At 60.9% G+C, this 17,909-nt stretch overlaps 6 protein-coding genes across 6 annotated transcripts; 2 read left to right on the top strand and 4 right to left on the bottom strand.

The window, feature by feature from the left end:
- Window positions 1–1,036: 1,036 nt before the first annotated feature.
- COLE_07335 (uncharacterized protein) lies at window positions 1,037–3,157 on the bottom strand (the record flags this gene model as incomplete). The annotated part of the gene is made up of 6 exons (XM_018421947.2): window positions 1,037–1,592; window positions 1,636–1,897; window positions 1,984–2,031; window positions 2,418–2,845; window positions 2,950–3,049; window positions 3,094–3,157. The coding sequence occupies 6 exons, from the start codon at window positions 3,155–3,157 to the stop codon at window positions 1,037–1,039; spliced, it is 1,458 nt and encodes a 485-aa protein (XP_018282206.2).
- Window positions 3,158–3,399: 242 nt separating this feature from the next.
- On the top strand, window positions 3,400–5,744 carry COLE_07334 (uncharacterized protein; the record flags this gene model as incomplete). The annotated part of the gene is made up of 4 exons (XM_018419343.2): window positions 3,400–3,990; window positions 4,026–4,725; window positions 4,763–5,685; window positions 5,718–5,744. The coding sequence occupies 4 exons, from the start codon at window positions 3,400–3,402 to the stop codon at window positions 5,742–5,744; spliced, it is 2,241 nt and encodes a 746-aa protein (XP_018282207.1).
- Window positions 5,745–5,790: 46 nt separating this feature from the next.
- On the bottom strand, window positions 5,791–8,323 carry COLE_07333 (uncharacterized protein; the record flags this gene model as incomplete). The annotated part of the gene is made up of 6 exons (XM_018426338.2): window positions 5,791–6,121; window positions 6,185–6,281; window positions 6,343–6,970; window positions 7,041–7,442; window positions 7,596–8,237; window positions 8,270–8,323. The coding sequence occupies 6 exons, from the start codon at window positions 8,321–8,323 to the stop codon at window positions 5,791–5,793; spliced, it is 2,154 nt and encodes a 717-aa protein (XP_018282208.1).
- Window positions 8,324–9,902: 1,579 nt separating this feature from the next.
- Window positions 9,903–11,690, bottom strand: COLE_07332 (uncharacterized protein; the record flags this gene model as incomplete). The annotated part of the gene is made up of 3 exons (XM_018420660.2): window positions 9,903–10,861; window positions 10,893–11,156; window positions 11,189–11,690. The coding sequence occupies 3 exons, from the start codon at window positions 11,688–11,690 to the stop codon at window positions 9,903–9,905; spliced, it is 1,725 nt and encodes a 574-aa protein (XP_018282209.1).
- A 1,072-nt stretch (window positions 11,691–12,762) lies between these two features.
- On the top strand, window positions 12,763–13,185 carry COLE_07331 (uncharacterized protein; the record flags this gene model as incomplete). The annotated part of the gene is made up of 1 exon (XM_018421948.2): window positions 12,763–13,185. One exon carries the CDS (start codon window positions 12,763–12,765, stop codon window positions 13,183–13,185), a length of 423 nt encoding a protein of 140 aa, XP_018282210.1.
- A 1,354-nt stretch (window positions 13,186–14,539) lies between these two features.
- Window positions 14,540–16,768, bottom strand: COLE_07330 (uncharacterized protein; the record flags this gene model as incomplete). Its single annotated transcript, XM_018420163.1, has 2 exons — window positions 14,540–16,633; window positions 16,739–16,768. The coding sequence occupies 2 exons, from the start codon at window positions 16,766–16,768 to the stop codon at window positions 14,540–14,542; spliced, it is 2,124 nt and encodes a 707-aa protein (XP_018282211.1).
- Window positions 16,769–17,909: the final 1,141 nt, after the last annotated feature.

Raw genomic sequence — 17,909 nt, 5'->3', positions numbered from 1 at the left:
TACGGATGGAGAGATGGATAAAAGGAGGACGAGATGGAGATGGAAATGGAGATGGAGGACGTACCGATTAGATTGAGAGGAAGATTGAAAAGAGGGGGTCTGAGAGTTGATTGCAGCCAAGAGGGTGACTGTGCGCAAGGGTTAGGTCGAGTTTGGCTAGTGCGTGATGGGGGGCGGGTGGTTAGGATGTAGAGCACGCAGAAGAGGAGTAGCGTTGAGATGACAAGTGATGATGAGATGAGAAGAGAAAGAGATGAGAAAGAGATGAGAAAGAGAAAGCTGGGACGAGTTTTGATTCAAGAGCGTGGGAGGGAGTAGAGCGATGAGGGAAGGTCATGCTCGCGTCAACCTCTTTCCGCCTCAACGTCATCATTTCCCCCACATCCAATCATCTCTTGCCCTTGTTCTCAACTCTTTTCCCACCCATTCCACTCTTGTTGCTCCGTGTCATCCGTGTCATCCGTGTCATCCGTGTCGTCCGTGTCAGCAAGCTCAGAGACAGACGCGTGCAGTTCCGCGTGCCCCCCCCCACTCGGAATGCTCGTCAGCTGTCGCGTCACGCCTGGCGTCTGTCACCTGCCACCTGTCACCTGTCACCCGGCACAACCGTTCCGTGTTTCGGGCATGCAACAGAATCATGGGCCATGTCGATCTTATTCACCACTCGACACATCAACCTCGGCAAGTGGCAAGTGGCAAGCGAGCACGGCAGCGGCAAGAATGCGATGGAAGCAGGGCAGTTGGAAGCAGGGAGAAAAGATTGAGAGAGTTACGTCTGTGGCTTGAGATTGAGCTCGAGAGCGAGAGAGCATTACGTACCGGATATTCGGACGAAGGGTACGAAAGTGTGTATATCCATTCTTGCCACGCGACGCCTGAAGACATCGAGGAGATCGAGGAGAGAGCCGTCTACATGAGGCTCCAGAGACCATATGATCGCTGGGCGTGAGAATGCGTACGCTGGTTGATGCTACACTCCCGTGCATGAGGACGAGCGTCTCGTCGCGTCTCGCGTCTACATCTATGCCGTACAATGCTACACATCAAAGCGTCCTCGCCTCCGATCTCCATACGTCTCATCATACACCGTCCGATCGCTGTCGCTCTCGTCGCCGATCGTCCATTCCCCGCCCGTATACAATTCGGGCTCTGGCTCGGGCTCATCACCACCCTCGCCCAATCCAACCCGCATTTCTCGCGTGAGAGCTCGAAGGCGCTCAAGTGTCGCCGAGTCATGCGGGAAGAAGTGCCCAGGCCCATGTCGCTTCCTCCTCGGCGGTGCGAGAGGATTGGCACCTCTCACAATGTTGTCGGCCAACTCACGCCATGACGTAGCGGCGCGAACGCCATCCCCCACCATCACGGAACGTACATTCTTCCGCCACCCAACATTGTAGACATTGATGGAGCGAGCCTCGTCGCGCAGCTTGTTCCGTTCATTCCGCGTCAGGATGTGGTCAGGCCGCCAGGCGCCGGGTGTGCGATGTCTGGAGCCACGTTCGCCGAGGGCTTCAAGGCGCGCGCGCGTGTCGGGGTCGAGTAGGGCAGCGGGAGGGAGTCGGTTCATGTCCTCCAATGTGGTCCGATTATTCCTGCTGTCAGCAACCAGGCTTAAAGTAAAGAGGTCACACTCACAGCACCAAGTACCAGTGATACCCGGCCAGCCCGCCCACCGCCAGTCCAAATGCCACGCCCATGATCGCAATCAATAGCAGTGCGACCGGCTTGAATGCCACGTGTATTTCCTCCCACTCGTCCCATTGCTGAGCGGCGTCTGGCCCAGGCGTGAAGTCAGGCGGTGGGTCATTGAAGAACCGGAAAGTCTCATGGGCCGCCTCCAGCCCACCATACAGTGCCAAGAGGCAGGTGTAGGTTGTGAAGAGGACGAAGGACTTCTCTGGGCGTAAGCGGGGTCGGATGAGCTGAGAAGCGCTGCCCAAGCCAACAGAACTTGTCCTTGCGTCTTAACAGCAGCACACTCACGGTTGTGGTAGCCAACACAATTGTCAAGCCAGGGGCAGTGGTGGTCCACTAAATGTTAGCGGGTAGATCTCGAAATGACAAGCAAGCATCAATGACGTTTAGGAGCCGACAGCGCATGCGGCAAAGCAATCGCCTAACTGCTACACTGAGGCCCTCGTCGCCCCAACCCACTCGCCCAGCTCCCACCCCCCCCCCCATGCACTCCATTTCCATCGCACATATGCGTGCCCAGGGGCGCAGGGGCGGGCGCCATGGCCTATGCAACGTCCCTCGGTGTGGCGTAGCGCACGTCTCCTCTCCATTTCCCCAGCTTTCCCTCCCTTCTCGCCGGCTTCGGCCTGCCCAGCAGGCGGCAGGCTCGGCCCCCAACCCGGATCCACCTTCCTCGCCCGCTTCCCACATCATGTCTCACTGCGCCCCTCAGCCCAACTCACTTTTGAGCACACACTGCCGACAACTCCGACAGTGGTGACACCGGTCCGGCTTCCACGCATCGCACTTTCTGCACCATCGCGGGCCGCCCGTGCCGCTCTTCGCCATGAGAGGGGCGTGGGTCTCCTCGTCGTCCTTGGGCAACAGACTCTGATCCTCCTCGCCGTCTCCCTCACCCGCGGCTTCTTGAGCACGAGCAATGCGGTGACTCGACTCAGCCTGCTCCTGTAAACGCGGCGAGTCGCGCAGGATGCGAAGAGGGATGTCATCGTCGTCGATATGCGTGCCGAGGGTGCGCGGCGGGTCATCGGGCCTGAGCGGCCGCGCATCGGGAGGCGCGAGAGTCGCATCTGGGCGAAGAGGGCGGCGGGCCGTGGCACCAACGTAGGCAATACCGGAGAGGAGGAGGAGGGTGTGAAATATCACGATTCTGAGGTCAGACGAGGGCGGGGGGAAGGAGGACAGCGCGTGAGGTCTAGCCGGAGCTCCACCGAAGGGCGCGAGTCCGCGGATGGGATGAAGTAGAAGACGCACTGAATAATGAAATGTAGCACGTCACCACGCGCTAGGATGCGGTCGATGCTGATAAAGTAGAGAAACATGAGCCATGGCCCGGCGAGGAGGAACCACACGACTGCGGTCAGGTCGCCTGTCTCGCCAGGCTGAGTAGGGACATACAGTACACGGGAAAGCGCTTGGCCACACGCTGGCTGCACTCGCGTACCGCGTCGGGCGAGAACATGGCCGGCCCCGAATGAGAGTATGTAGTGATAAATGAAGTGAACAGAGAAGCGAAGAGTGGATGAGGCTGCGCGACGTCGCGGGTGGCTGTACGGTGGCAGTGCCCATCAGGGGCACCGGGTTGCGCACGCTACGTAATGCCACGTGCATATCACGCGACGCGGAAGGAAAAGCAGGCGCCCTGTCCTGTCAACAACAACAACAATCGTTCCGCCATGCATGCATCGCATCACCACATCACCCATGCCTACACCAACATCACCCGCGACCCCGCGGCGCAAGAAGGCCTCGTTTGACACGCAAGACTCACCTCTGCGCCCGAGTCTGAAGATGAACCGCAATGACGATGCGGCGGAGCGCGCCGCGCGGCGCAAGTCGGCGCATTTCGCGGCCGACGTCTCCGCCGCAAACAAGGAGAACGCGGCATCGCCGCGCGCGCGCCAGGTGTCGGGCCCTCTGGCTGGCGCCCGTCGCAAGCGTCTTTCAGCTGTCGCCCCCCTTGCCCCTGTGTCTATGGAGGTCATGAACACGAACTTCGAGGAGTGGATGAAGCTCGCGACGGACAACAAGATCACGGCGACGAATACATGGAACTTTGCGCTCATCGACTACTTCCACGACCTGACGTTGCTGAGGAACACGGACGACCAGAGCATCAACTTCCAGAAGGCGAGCTGCACTCTCGACGGGTGCGTCAAGATCTGGACGAGCCGTGTCGACTCCGTTGCGACGGAGACGGGCAAGCTGCTCTCGGGTCTTGCGGGCGGCGGAGGCGAGGAGGAGGGGGAGGGGGAGGAAGACGAGGAAGGCGGTGCACCGAAGGTGACTCGCAAGGTGAGTCACTGCAAACGCCTAGTCTCTAATTACAGACTGCGCGGTCTGAAGCAACGCTGGCCAAGTCCTTTGCCGCACTACAGGTCAAGAAGTTTGACCTCGAGTTTACCGTCGACCCGCTGTTCAAGAAGACGAAGGAGGACTTCGACGAGGGCGGTGCTGGCGGCCTGCTGATGAACCATCTGGGCATCGACGGCACTGGCCGAGTAGTATTCGACGCGGGCGACGCCGTCGTGGATGATGACGAAGACGAGGAGGAAGACGACACAATGGTGGACGTGTCTGCGCTGCGCGAGTTCATTCCAACGCCCGAGCGCGCCGCCGATCTCACAATTTCGGAAACGCTCGGCGCATTCCGCTTCGCTTCCAACGCGGAGGACATCGATTTGGCGGCGATCACCGGCCTAAATTCGTTCGCGGATGAGCCCGAGCGCGAGGAGACGCCCGTGGCAACTGGGGAGGCGCACGATTTCTTCGGCGATGAAGACTACGACGCGCCGGCCGCATTTGATGGCGATGACGACGAGGGCGAGGGGATCGGCCTCGTGGATGATGTGTTTGGCTCGGCGCCGGCGCCCGCCGCCCCTGGCGCTGGGGGTGCCCCACGGCAAGACCTCTTCATGGCGTTCGTGGACGGCGACGACGGCGGCGGCATGTTTGACTACTTTGACCGGGGGATGGCCAAGGGTTGGGCGGGCGCCGAGCACTGGAAGCTGCGCAAGGTGGCGCGGAAAGGTGCGTGGCTGTCAAGTCGATATCACGCTAATGCCAGACCCTATTCCCGTTGCCGCAGCCAGGGAGAAGAAGGCGGCCAAGGAACCGTTTGCGATCGACTTCGGGGCGGATGGCGAAAAGAGTACGAAGGAGCTCTTTGCGCGCGGGACGCGTGCGGCCATCTCCCTTCCACGTACGAAGCGAAAGCGCGTGCGCGACGAGTTCCTCCTTCCCGAGGACATGCACTTCAGTTCGCGGCAACTGCTGCGACTCTTCCTCAAGCCGAAGTTTGCTGTGCGGCGGCGACCGGGCGTCGCTCAAAGCGGCGATGGGGAGATCGACGAGACGTTTTGGGCGGCCGCGGCGGAGGCGCCGGCCGACGAGGGCGAGGGCTTTGACGCGCCGGCGCCGTTCGAGAGCCAGTTCTTCCATGACGACGGGGACGACGAGTTCGTGGATGCGGCTCTGGAGCCGGCGTTCGGCGACGATGAGGACCAGGACCAGGACCTGCAGCTTGGCGGGGAAACGTTACGGCGCGCACGGCCGGAGAACGTCCATTATGCCAAGAAGGCTAAGCGCGTCGACGTCAAGCGCCTCAAGGACGACATCTGGGACGGCCTCAAGTCTCTTGTGGATCCCAATATGCCACCGCTCATCCCCGATGATGGGCCAAGCGAGAGCGAGGCCGAGGCGACTCCGGCGACGCCCGTCAAGACTTTCGACACCGTCATCCAGAGCCTCCGTGGCGCATATCCCAAGGACAAGATGAGCGAGATTTCGACCAGCTTCTGCTTCATCTGTCTCCTTCACTTGGCAAACGAGGAAGGGTTGCGAATCGAGAGCGCGCGCACGGATGGGAACGAGGGTCTCGACGTGGGGCTGCGCGGCTACGCCGATGAGGAAGGTTTGCCGGCGGGCATCCCCGAGATGGAGAAGAGCGAGCGGGTGGTTGGCGAGCTGCAGGCTCTCAAGGTGTTTAAGGTGAGCCGCCTCATGATCTCAGCTGACAGCAGGACCCGACAGCAGGTCGGGCGGCGTAATGTTATTCTGGACAGTCCAGCTGCTACTATACATAACTTGCTATTGCTATCGGAAGACATTCTGCACACGGCGGTGCAGCTCGTCTGGCGTTTGGCGGAGGTACTTGTCGTACCCCTTCGAGTGCGCCTTTGTCCAGAACGATGCGTATCCTTGACGCACAAAGTCGCTGACTTCGGCGCCGATGCGCTCGCGCAACTCGGGGTCCTGCCGCGAGAAGGGATGCTGCCGGCACACCATTTCCAGCTCGGTAAGGCGGTCGAAGAAGGATGCCGCGGCCTCCTTCGTGCTCTGCTTGTCGGCGCTACCCACGTTGAAGCGCTTTTCTGCGGTGTGGGACAGCAGTTGGACGAGGAGGGCCCATTCGGAGAGATATGAGCTGGGGTCAGATAGAGCGCAAACTGTGGCAAGCAGCGGAGCAAGGGAGCAGTAGGTCACTCACTTCTTCGCCTCGCGGAAGTGCTTGTTGAGCAAATCTTCTGCGCCCGGCCCAATGATGTCGGCGCTGAACGATGCGGTGGTGTTTCTGATATGTGACACTGGAATCAGGAGCTGTCTTTCGGTGGCGCCGAGCCCACGACAGCAGGCGGTCGGACTTACAGTTGTTGAGGAGGTATGCCGCGCCCACTGGCTTGCGCATGCCCTTTGCACGAGCCTCAAGCGCTCCGATGAGGGTACCCAGCACGTCGGCAGCATAGAGGTTGACGATGCCTCCCTCCTCCTGCGCATTGGTGGCTCCGCTGGGCGCAGCGCCGCCCATTAGCCACGCGCGCTCGCCGTGCCCGGTGGAGCGGAGGAGCGTTTCAGCAAGACTGCCGAACACGGGCAGCTGTTCGAGATACGTGAGCGTCGCGTGGGTCGTGTCGTCGATCTGCGTGCTGGAGGGTGGGGAGCGGGGTGGTGCGCGGATGTCGGCGAGTCGTTCGGGGAAAGAGCGGAGTGCAAGGGCGCGCATTGCGGATAGCTGAGAGGACAGCGCGGTGCGCACCTCCGGCACGTCCTCGGAGAGGACTCTGGATATGGCTGCGTCATACCGCAGCGCAATGGAGGTGAGGGCGCTGTAAAGGTTGAGAAGGACCATGGTGCTGTCGCCAAGGTTGCGCTTGAACCCAGCAATGACGTTGCCCATTGTCGAGGATAGAAGGGTGGCGCCGTGCGGGATCGTGACGTCTACTAGGCGTTCGCCTGCCGCGCCAGGAAGCATGATGCCTGCGACCTCGACCTCGGCCTGCTATCAGCGCAAAACAAGGGGTTGAGTGGGGTGTTTGACGCGAGCCAGACGCGGTGGCAGTACTCACATCACACGCGACGAGGTAAGCATCCCAAAGACGCACAGCCAATCGGACCTTGTCGCCGTCAAGACCATTCCATGCACTGGGTGCCTCCTCGACTTGCCGCGCAACGCCGGCTAGGGAACGCCGCAGCCAGTCTCCGCGAATCGCACCCAGCGCGTTTATCGCCCTTCCTAGTATTGGAGTGAGAAGCTCGCTCGTGCGCGGTGTCGGCTGCGCGGGCTCTACCAGCGCCACAAGGCCGGTAGAAAGCGCTTTGACGCTCGACAGGCCGCTGTAGTACGTCGTGACGGGCTGCGGCGCAGATGCAATCAGATGCTCCGGGTCAAAGGGGCGCGGCATTGTTTCCTTCGTTCGCGAGATCAGCAGCTCGACGAGGCGGTTGAAGCCATCTTCGAGTAGAGAGGACTGGGGTCAGCACCTTCAGAGCGCAGAGTGCCGTGCCCGTTCTCAACCGGAACGAGGGTCATTCGCCTACAAGGCGTCGCCCTACGCTGGCTCACACGCATGCCTCATACTGCAGTCTTTCACCGCCTGTCACCCCTGCCCTCGCCAACTCACCAGCTCAGCAACCTTCTGTTCTCTTGTCCCTCCTCGTCCTTCCTGCAGCCCCTGGTACAGTGGCTCAAGATCACCCACGACGACCTTGAGGGCGCCGAAGTACTCCTTCAGGCTCATAATATCTGGCCCGCGCTCGATGACAGCGCGCTCGTTCCCACTAGCAAGCGGATCTTCGCGCGCGGCAGGTGGCGGCGTCGTATCCTGCCATCTGGGGAGGACATCGGTGCGGGGCACGGCGCGGGCACGGTCCATGACAGATCCGGCGGAGAGGGAGGGGGAGAGGGTGGGGCGAGATGCGGTTGCCAGTGAGGGGGAGGCGGGGGAGGTGGATGCGGGCTTGGATGGTGGGAGCATGATACGCTCACTGTTGACGGTGTTGGAAGACTCGCCGCGCTCGGCGGAGGGACGTGGCGCAGACACGGATATAGAAGGGCTAAGAGTGGGGGCGGAGGAGGGAGCAGCGGCTGAGGAGCCGGGAGAGATGGCTTCGAGAACCGCATTGAGATGTTCCTGTTGGCGGGTGAGATTACGGATGCCGAGGGGCGCGATACTCTTGTCGAGGCGAGAGAGGCGACCGTCGAGCTGGAACAGGATACCGGTCATGCGCTGGCTCAAGCTGTTTGTCTTGACAAGGTGCTGCGTCTGGCATTAGCTGCGAACACAACGTAACGCACGAGCAGCGCCAGGTCTGTCTCCTCATCGACGGCGAGGGAGCCGTCTGCGGGCATGGTGATTGTTGTTGATTTAGAATCGCATTGCAGCGATGCGGCCAGCTGCGTCACATGTCACGTGGGCGGAACATGTCATAAAGCGAAACCCAAGTCGTTCTCCAATGAAACCCCAATCTTTGCAAAATCAGTATTCATCCGTGCATCCCCAGAGCAGTTGAACCTCCTGTCCCGTCATTGTGCAGTTACATTCGCTCACACGGCACAAGTTGGGTCTGCGAATGGTAGGACGTCTATCACAGTTATCGACTTCGAGTCATCGGGGTGGTGGAGCGGCATCCGGTGTACACCTTTGTGCTCAACCACTCCCCAGCCTCCGCCTTTCCGTACGGCGCAGGGCCTAACATCGAAGAAGGTGGAGCAGCAGCTGGACATGAGGGTGAGAGGTGTTCAGAGAGATCCGCTGCTTTCAGTGGTGCTGTAGGTGGCGCCAGCAGGTTCGACCGCTGGACTGTCAGACCTATTATCAGGAATGCTCCAGACCAAACAAAATGTAGAAGACTATCTCAGATCCCTTTTACTCAATGTAATGTCTAAGATAAAGAGAACACCGCCTCGCCAACGAGTAGTCCACCGGTCGTCGGGGCTTTGGAGCTAGTTCCGATGTGTGGGTGTCGCGTGGTTTGGTCGTGTGAATGGTTGGGTGGTGATAAGTGCTGCTCCATTGACTGATCCAGCACGAAGGCGAGGGTTCTTTGAGTGTTCTCGTGTGAGTGCGACGCTTTCTGGCCTCCCTTGTCTGAACCCCAGAGGTGCAAGGCGCTCAGCCTGTACTCTTCCATGGCCCAGCTCTTGGCGCTCAAGCCTTGAATCCATGCCACACTCACTGGTTGCCAGTCACCTCCCCTTGCATGGATTCCGACGTCACAAATTGACAAATTGACGTGCAAAAAACCTTGCTGCTTACTATGACCGCCTGCCTGACCGTTTGGATCCTTCTACGCTCACTAGACGAACTGATCTTCATCGTCGAACAAGCAAGAGCGCTCCTCCTTCTCAAAGTATTGAGGGGTCAACGGGGCTGGAGGATCGGGTCTAGGGAATGGACACCGGAGAATGAATAGTGAGAAGTCCAGGGAAAAGAAGAAAGGTGAGAGGATGAGGGATTAGGCAGGCTTGTACGTAGCGCGAGTCAGCCGATGGGAGGCCGTGGAGGATGGTACGTGCTTCGGCGCCCCGACGACCGACACAGCGACTTCTCTCTGGGTTTGTGGCCTTTCCGCCACTCCCCTCAAGACACCCGCCACACAGCGTGGACAGCACAGATATACTCTGTGAACCGCAGATTAGCTTCCGCGCTTCGGGTCCAGTAATTGCCTCTACGATTCTACCGTCATGAGTCCGAGGAGCCAAGAAGCTGATGTGGTACGGGGGCAATGTTGCTCATTCTTTCAGAAACTCGCCCTAAGCCCAACGGCAGATTTGTACGATCCAAGAGATGTTCCAGCAGCCTCGGGATGGCAGACTTGCCCAAGATGGACATCTGGCACGACGCTAGTCTCACGGATCGGCCAAATATCCGTAAACCTCCCAAAAACTTCTGATGCATACACTGCCCATCTCACTCCGAACACAGGGTCTACAGCTTGCCCTCGGGCCCAGGATGCTTGGGAATACTCTGTCGTGTGACCTCGGATCCCGCGCCAAGCTGCCACTTATCCTTATCGTATCCGCGGGGCCAGACGCCATTCTTGCCCGGCGCGAGAATCCCATTCGGGTCGAGGGTATCCTTGATGCGCTCCGAAAGCCGCATGAGCGCACCGTCGTTGAACGAGTACGTGCCAGCAATTTGGTCCATGAGGGCGAGGTGTGTACGGTACTCGCCCCACCCGTTGGCGGCGCATTCGTCGATCAGCTGGCGCACGACGGTGAGCGCGCGCGCCCGCTCCTCCGGCCGCGTGCGGTCGTACACCACACACACGATGTGGTGCATCTCGCGCATCCCGATGATAAAGTCGACGATGACGTCGAAGCCGTGCTCGAGTAGGCGCTTTTTCGTGATCTGGAACTGCCGTGTGGCGGCTTCGCCGCGCACCTCGGCGATGGGCGAGAAGAAGAAGTGCGCACCGTTCGGCACCCAGTCGACCCACTTGAGCTCGTCGAACGTCGGCACGCCGCGCATCGTCTTCGCCCGGATATCAAGCACGCCGGGGGAGCGCTTGTCGTCTTCGTGAAGGAAGAACTTGGCGCCGGGGATCTGGGAGAAGGCGCCGTGGATCGCACCCCACAGAGCGTCGCGCACAGGCTGCGGGCCGTAGAGCGCGCCGTAGAAAATCCAGCGGCCGAGCCCAAGCTTGGATTGAATCTCGTCGAGCTCGGTGTCGTTCAGTGGGCGCGTTACGCCCGGAAAGAAGGACTGCTTGTCTCCCAGCACCGCGGCGTCGAGAAGCAGAGAACGGATCGTCGCGACGTTCTGGATGACCATAGTTATGCGGAGCTGGCGGATCGTCTCGACGATCGCTGGCAGGTCCTGCTCGCGCTCAAACGTGATCGAGTACGCCTGGTATCCGCCAGGGTTGGGCATGAGCCAGAGCCCCACTGCCGTCAGCGAGGCCAACTGGCGGCGCACTCTTTGTCACAATTCCGTAGTTGCTCTGCGAGAAGATGCCGTCGTGGTATGGCCCAAAACCGTAATTGAACAGCTGCCAGCATCTATTGGGCTGCTGCTGGTCGGGCGCGCCTGTTGCCCCCGGCTCTGGGAGCGCACCCATGCCGGTACGCACGAGCTCGCCGTTGGGGAGCACGATCTCCATGCCGCAGTGCATCATGAAGTGGTCGCCGTACGGGGAGTACCCGACTCCGCGCTCGATAGTGTTCCCGATGACACTGCCGCCTGCCATCAGCCCCGCTCGCGCATGCACGCACCGCCGAGGTCCGGCACGTCGATCCAAAGCTTGTCCTCGAGGCCGTTGGCGACGAGGTGGTCGTACAGCCCCTGGAAAGTTACGCCGGGCTCGAGGAGGCAGTATGCGTCGGCCTCGTTGACTTCGAGGACGCGGTTCATGTGGCGCCCCATGTCGATGCCGACCGAGCCGGGGACACGCGGCGCCGCCCCGCCATAACCAATGTTGCGGCCGATCGAGAACGGCCACACCGGGACCTTGTGCTCGTTGCTGATGCGCATGAGCGCCTGCACCTCCTGCACATTGCGCGGGCACACGACGGCCGAGGAGACGAAGTAGTCCTTGTCGAAGACGGGATACATGTCGTGCTCCTTCGCAGGGTCCATATAGTCATCTTTGGTGAACTGGTGAGGGCCCGTGATGACCTCGACGTTGTCGGCGCCAACCGCGGCGCGCGCCGCGTCGAGGTAGGCTGCGAACTTGTCCTTGCTGATGCCAGGTGGGAGGATGAGGGGGGTGGACATGGCGGCTGGGTGAGGTCGCACGGCCCCTCGGCCACCTTGATATACTGGAGAACATCGACTTGAAGCTGAGCTTCACGTGAACACAGATGCCCACCAAGTTCGGCCGCCGTTATTACACCTGGGGACCACTCCCATTCCTTCTGACCATGGCTGAGGCAGCTCTGTGTGCATACGATGACGGCGACGCCCCGCCATGAGAACATACCTTGGGGGGGGGGGTTTTGGACGAACGGCGGAGCAACACCGCCGCGTCTTATAGTGCTCCTGAACGGGCGCGGAGAAGCTCTAGGGGAAGAGGGGAAGCGGAGTGGCCCCGCAGTTGATAACGGCGGCCGCCGATCAAAAAGAGGCATGATTGGCTTCTTTGGTTACTCCGAGAATCTTGTCTCTAGTCGGTTTGGAGAACATTGTGGTCGTCGTGCGGGCATCTCTGGTGCCCGCGGGGACTCCATGGGACAGCTTTGTCAGACGTCGGGCCCCCCCGAGACCCCGCAACGCCGCTGCAAAGGTCACGAGGTGGGACGCAATCTCATTGAGCCTCACAGGTCATTTGTTCTGAGGCCGAGCATCGGCAACTACTGAATAGCTGCGCCCAAGGAGCGCCCGATAATGGACGCCGCACTCGGCTTCATAAGCCTTGCCCACCGTCATGCCCGCCCATGAATCATGTCTACTTCTCTCGCTGGCAAAATTGCCATTGTGACGGTATGTCTTGTACGGCGGCGCCGCTGACGACAGGGGGGCGCATCGGGCATCGGGCTGGGAATCGTGCGCGCGTTCCTTGAGGCGGGCGTCGAAGGCCTCACAGTTGTGGACCGGACACAGACGGCGCTGGACGCTCTCAAAAACGACCTTGGCGTTGGGGAGCGCCTGCTTACTGTTTGCGGGGACGTGGTAGAGGAGGCGACTGCACAGGCGTACACGGCGGCGACAGTGCAGAAGTGGGGTCGCGTCGATGTCGTCGTACTCAACGCGGGAGTTGAGGGTACGTGGCACATGCTGCACGAGACGCCGCTGGAAGAGTATGACCGGGTGATGGACGTGAATGCGCGTGGAGGTGGGTTTTTGAGAGATGCGCGCTCACGCAGTCTTCATCGGGCTCAAGCACGGCCTCAAAGCATTCCTGGACTCACCGTCCAAGGGCAAGGGGTGCTCAGTCATCATCATCTCTTCTGTCGCGGGTTTGCAGGGTGTGCCGCTTATCAGCCCATACACCGCGTCCAAGTTTGCCGTGCGTGGCCTCGCGGCCATCGCGTCGCAGGAGTATGGCAAGTTTGGGATCCGCGTCAATGCCATATGTCCGGGATTTATCGAAACGCCATTTTCCATGCAGCACCCGGAGCTCCTCGATGCCATGAAGGAGAAGGCGAGCTTGCAGCGACTCGGGAGCCCGAAGCACATTGCCAACGCGGCGCTGTTCTTGGCGAGCGATGCTGGTGACTTTTGCACCGGCACGACGCTCAAGGTGGACGGCGGGATCTCGAATTGGTACTGAGTTAGAGACAGATGATGCACTCAGCGTGCCATGGCATGGTAGCTGTGGGGGGAAGGATGCTGGTGCTGGTCGGAGGCGGTGTAAGGGCCCGTCGAGGGGAAGTGATGCGGATTAGCAAGTTCGAACGGGAAGTGGTGAGGCTACAACTCCACATAGGTGGACTACGTAACTGAATGTCGGGCAACACGGTTGACCAACAGGCAGTTGCGAGATTGCTGGTCGCCAGAAGCAGGTGCCCCAGTTGAGCATTCTCATGTTGGCCAGGATCAATTGAAGTTTGAGCCGGAGGCTGATTGTGATGAAGTGGACTGAGAGGACCGCCTGTGATGCGAGAGCGAGGACCGCTGTGTGGCTTGAGAGCCACAATTGGCTCGCAGGGTCAAGTTGTGGAATCTCGCCTGAAATATTAACTGCCCCACTGCGTCCTTGCTCGGGGTTCATCTTGACCCGCTCGAGTTCTGCTAGCTCAAAAAGAGATATGGCCATAACAGCTTTTCGAAAGCCATTGAAGACCAGGCATCCCCGACCAGAAGCCAAATGGAGTGTCGCCTCTTGTACCCCGGCATTGGGCGCTTGTTCCAGAGTTTTAGAGTGGGGCGGGCTACAACCCATAAGATGCCAAGTAGTAAATTGCCCTCTTTCACCTCTGACCCTAAAAGTGAGGCGGACTGCCCAGGAGAGACTAGCGTATGTCGCACTTATGTTGCTACTGCAATTTTGAGCGCATTAGATCCAAGTGAGCAGGGGCGGGTTAGAGACGAGATCAGACGTGGTATATCGAGAAAGTCGCGTCGGGCACTCACCAGCGGTGAGGGGGATAGAGCGCGTCGCCGGCGTCCCATCTGGTTTTGCCGATCTGTATCTCGGAAGTTGACCGATCAAGGCACACCGAACGGGCGGCACTGACCGATCAAGACGCCGCATCGGCGCGGAGTTCGGAGGAGATGCGATTGGCCGTTGGCGCGTAGTGAGATTCTCGATATACCCAGACATGATGGGGTTCTTCCCAACCAACTCTCCACAACAGTCTTGATGTGTGTCAAAGTCATGCCTATTTGTTGCCCGAAATAATGCAGCTTCTCGATGCGTAGGGACAAGCCGCAATTGAAGCACTGCATCGTTGACTGGTGCCCACCGCCTGCAACGGTACAGAATGATCTTGAGGAGCACTTCCTCACAGAGCACTCTCCACCATATACGCACAACGCCATACGCACAATGCCATGCCCATGTCTGCATACAATGACCTTCTGATGATGACTACTGGTATCCACTCCCCTGCCTCCCTGTCCGCTCCCCCCGTCTCATGCATGCCCCTCTCCGCCCACTCTATGCCTCCCCTCCGTATTTGCTCCTACACTGCCGCAGCCACAGCAATGTTCTCGACATGCGCAAAGCCGCTCTTGGCGTCGACCTTTGCGACCGGCACGTGGCCGAGTGCGCGCTTCCTGCGCTCGGCCTTGGCCTTGGCGGTGAACGTCCAGTCCTTCTCGGCCTGTGCGCCGAGCGGCTTGGCCGGCACGGCCATGAACGCGGAGAAGTAAGCCTCGAGATCGGCCGTGTCCTCGATGTCGCACACGAGCGCGACATACCCGTCAGGGCGGACGACGACGACAGCGCCGCGCTCCGCGTCGATGCCGTAGGCCTCGTACGCGTGCCCGTGCCCGCGGTGGTACGTCTCGCAGTCGGCGAAGATCTTGTCGTAGTCGAACGGCGGGTAGAGTGCGGGTGCGGGGAAGTCCTGCATGTCGATCTCGTCGCGCGAGTTCGAGTGGATCGTGAGCACCTCGAACAGCGCGTCGCGCTTGCAGTCCGCCGGCGTGAAGCGGGAGACGAACGACTCGGGCGAGTCGAGGTACGCTGCGAAGCGCTCGATGCGGTCCATCTGCGCTGGCGCCGCAGCGTTGCCCGCGAACAGCAGGACGCGGTACGCGCCGTTCATGTACAGCAGGTCGCCGAGGTGCATCGCCAGACCCTCCGAGTGCCGGCACACCTGCTCGGATTTGAGGCGCGTGCCGACGGTGATGTTGCGGGCGAGCGCGGGCTTGGACGCAACGGCGCTCCCGTTCTTGCCGGTCTTGGCGACGATCGCGCTCTCGTCGTAGTCGACGGCGGTGCCCGACGTGAAGAGGGCATTCTTCATGAACGCCTCCTTGAATGCATCCATCGACACGCCCGAGCCGTCGAGCACATCCTTGGCCGGCTTGCCGGAGAAGAGGCGCGAGAACTTGTGGTCAAAGTCGATGAGGGCCTGTGCGAACGGCTGCCGCTCCGACTCGTACGTCTTGAGCAGCGAGCGCTGCGCGCGCCGCGTGAGCACCATCCCCAGCTTCCAGCCCAGGTTCCACGTGTCCATCATGGACGCGTTCATGCCCTGGCCGGCCTTGGGCGAGTGGGTGTGGCACGCGTCGCCGGCGATAAACGCGCGCTCCGCGACGCTGTACTTGTCCGCGACGCGCTGGCCGATGTGGTACGCGGTGAACCAGTCCATGCGCGAGTAGTTGAGGTAGTAGGGCGCCATGATCTTGCGCGCCGAGTCGACAATCTTCTCGGGCGTGAACTGCGACCGGTCGACGCGCCCGCCCTGCTCCGCCCGCTCCTGCATCTGGATGTAGAAGCGCACGAGCTTGTCCTCGCGCGGGATGATCATCACGGACCCGCTCTCGGCCGAGTGGATGGCGCAGCGCGCACGCACGTCCGGGAAATCGGTCTCGGGCACAATGTCCACCACGCCCCAGATGTAGTCGGTCTGCTCGCCGACCATGTTGAGGCCGAGGCTGCGGCGCACCCACGACCGGCCACCGTCGCACCCGATCACGTACTTGGCGTGCACCTTTTCGCGGAGGCCCGCCTCCTTGCCCTCGGGCAGGCGGTACTCTGCGTCGTCCTCCTCGGCGGTGGTGAGCGTGGTGCGGAACAGCCCGTTCGACACCTTGTGCCCGAACTGCACGGGGTCGGCCTCGTCCTCGGCGAGGTAGCGCAGCGTGACCGTGATGGGGTAGGCGTCGGGGTCGTCGGCCTTGCTCTCGTCGACCTCGATCGACTCGGGGAGCAGCGGGCGCTCGACAGCTACGCGCCCCTCAGACACCTCGTGGATCGAGTCGAGGAAGTGCCGCTCGATCAGGCCCTGGTGCAGCACACACTGGTTGTAGCGCGACACGCCCGGAACCGTGTCCGGGAACCGGTCGGTGCGGCGGATCATGCCGCTGTCGTCCGGGTTGTACAGGTTGATGGTCGTCATGTCATTGGCGGCCTCGTAGATCTGCGGCATGCCCAGGTTCTTGAGACACTCGAGCGTACGCGGCTGCAGGCCGTCGGCCTGGCCCGTGAAGATCTTGGTCGAGCGCTTGTCGACGATACGGACTTTGAGAGAGGGGTCCTGGCGGACGAACTCGGAGAGCGTGCGCGCGGCCATAAGGCCCGCTGGGCCGGCGCCGATGATGAGGACCTGAGGTATGAGCGAGGGTGGCGGAGGTGGGGGGGTTGCTCAAGGAAGCATCGGCGAGCGAGGCGCAAAGTCCTCAACGAAGCGTCCTCGGTGTGGCTCACTCACGTCGCAGTAGGTCTCAATCTCCTTGGTCATGGTGGTCTTGGAGAGTTGCTGAGAAGAACAAGTTGCCTTCGACCCGTTTTAAGCTTACACTGATGCCACAACTCGCTGAGGCACCATTCCGCCGCAAGCAACAAACTTCGCTGCGATCACATGGACTTCGGTGCTCCAGAAACCGAGGCGGTGTGAAGGTAATTCGAGGGCGAGGGGGAAGTGTGATGTGGGCCAAGGAGCGCAAGGCGCCGGAGTGGACGAGCTCGGCTGTTCCGAGTGGACGGCGTTGGGCTCCGGACCAGACGCCGTGGGGCCTCGTGACGGTTTTCGGTATGTGTTTCGATCGGGCTGTGCTGCGGAGGCGGGGCAGGGCATAGACATGGAAACGCGTTGCGGACACGAGCACTGGCGGTGGTCGTGTCGAATGGCGCCGGAAATCGCGGCGTGCAGTCCATTAGTGCCACAAATCCATCGGATCGGAGGCGATGCGGGGGAGCAGGCACGGGGCCCGGTTGATCGGCCCTGGGATGGAGTTGGACACCACTTTGCCGGCGGCATTGCAGGAGCCAGGACACGCAAGATGAACAGATCACATTGGTGGAGCGAGATCAAGGTCGCAAGGAGACCAAGGTCGCCGTTCGCTGTGGTGGAAGAGCCGGGTATACCGTGCAGGGCAATAGGCCGGGAATAGACACTAACTCCACATACCGAACGCCGTCGTCGCCGCCTCCGATCAGTGGCGGATGTACGGAAGTGTTGTGGGGCTTGGCTGATGAAGCGGGGAGGGGCATTGGGGGAGTTGAGGAGATGAGGAGATGAGGAGAGCGCTCGGGGGCCCCGAATGGGATGGAAATATCTTGTGGACGGTGTGTGGGACGTGTGCCGAGTGGCAACGCAGTAGCGGACTGGATTCCGAGGCACTCCACACCCCCGTCCCCCGTCCCCCGCCCCCGCATCTCGGCGACCACGGCAAGTGTCGGTGTTTGGCGCTCTGGAGAGTTGGATACATATTAGAGCGCGTACCTTGGATTAAGCTCACCATCCGCCATGACTGACTACACCGCCTACACACAGACAGTGTGAGTAGAGTGGCGGTGTCTGCGCGACCGCGTCGCGGTCTCGCTCCACCTAGCTCCACCTCGCTTGCGCTTGCCATCTCGCGACCGCTCGCAGCGCCTCG

Source organism: Cutaneotrichosporon oleaginosum, assembly GCF_008065305.1.
Source record: "Cutaneotrichosporon oleaginosum strain ATCC 20508 chromosome Unknown ATCC20508_contig07, whole genome shotgun sequence".
Lineage (NCBI taxonomy): Eukaryota > Fungi > Basidiomycota > Tremellomycetes > Trichosporonales > Trichosporonaceae > Cutaneotrichosporon > Cutaneotrichosporon oleaginosum.
Note: the sequence above shows the minus strand (reverse complement) of the source record. Positions and strands in the feature narration are given on the sequence as shown.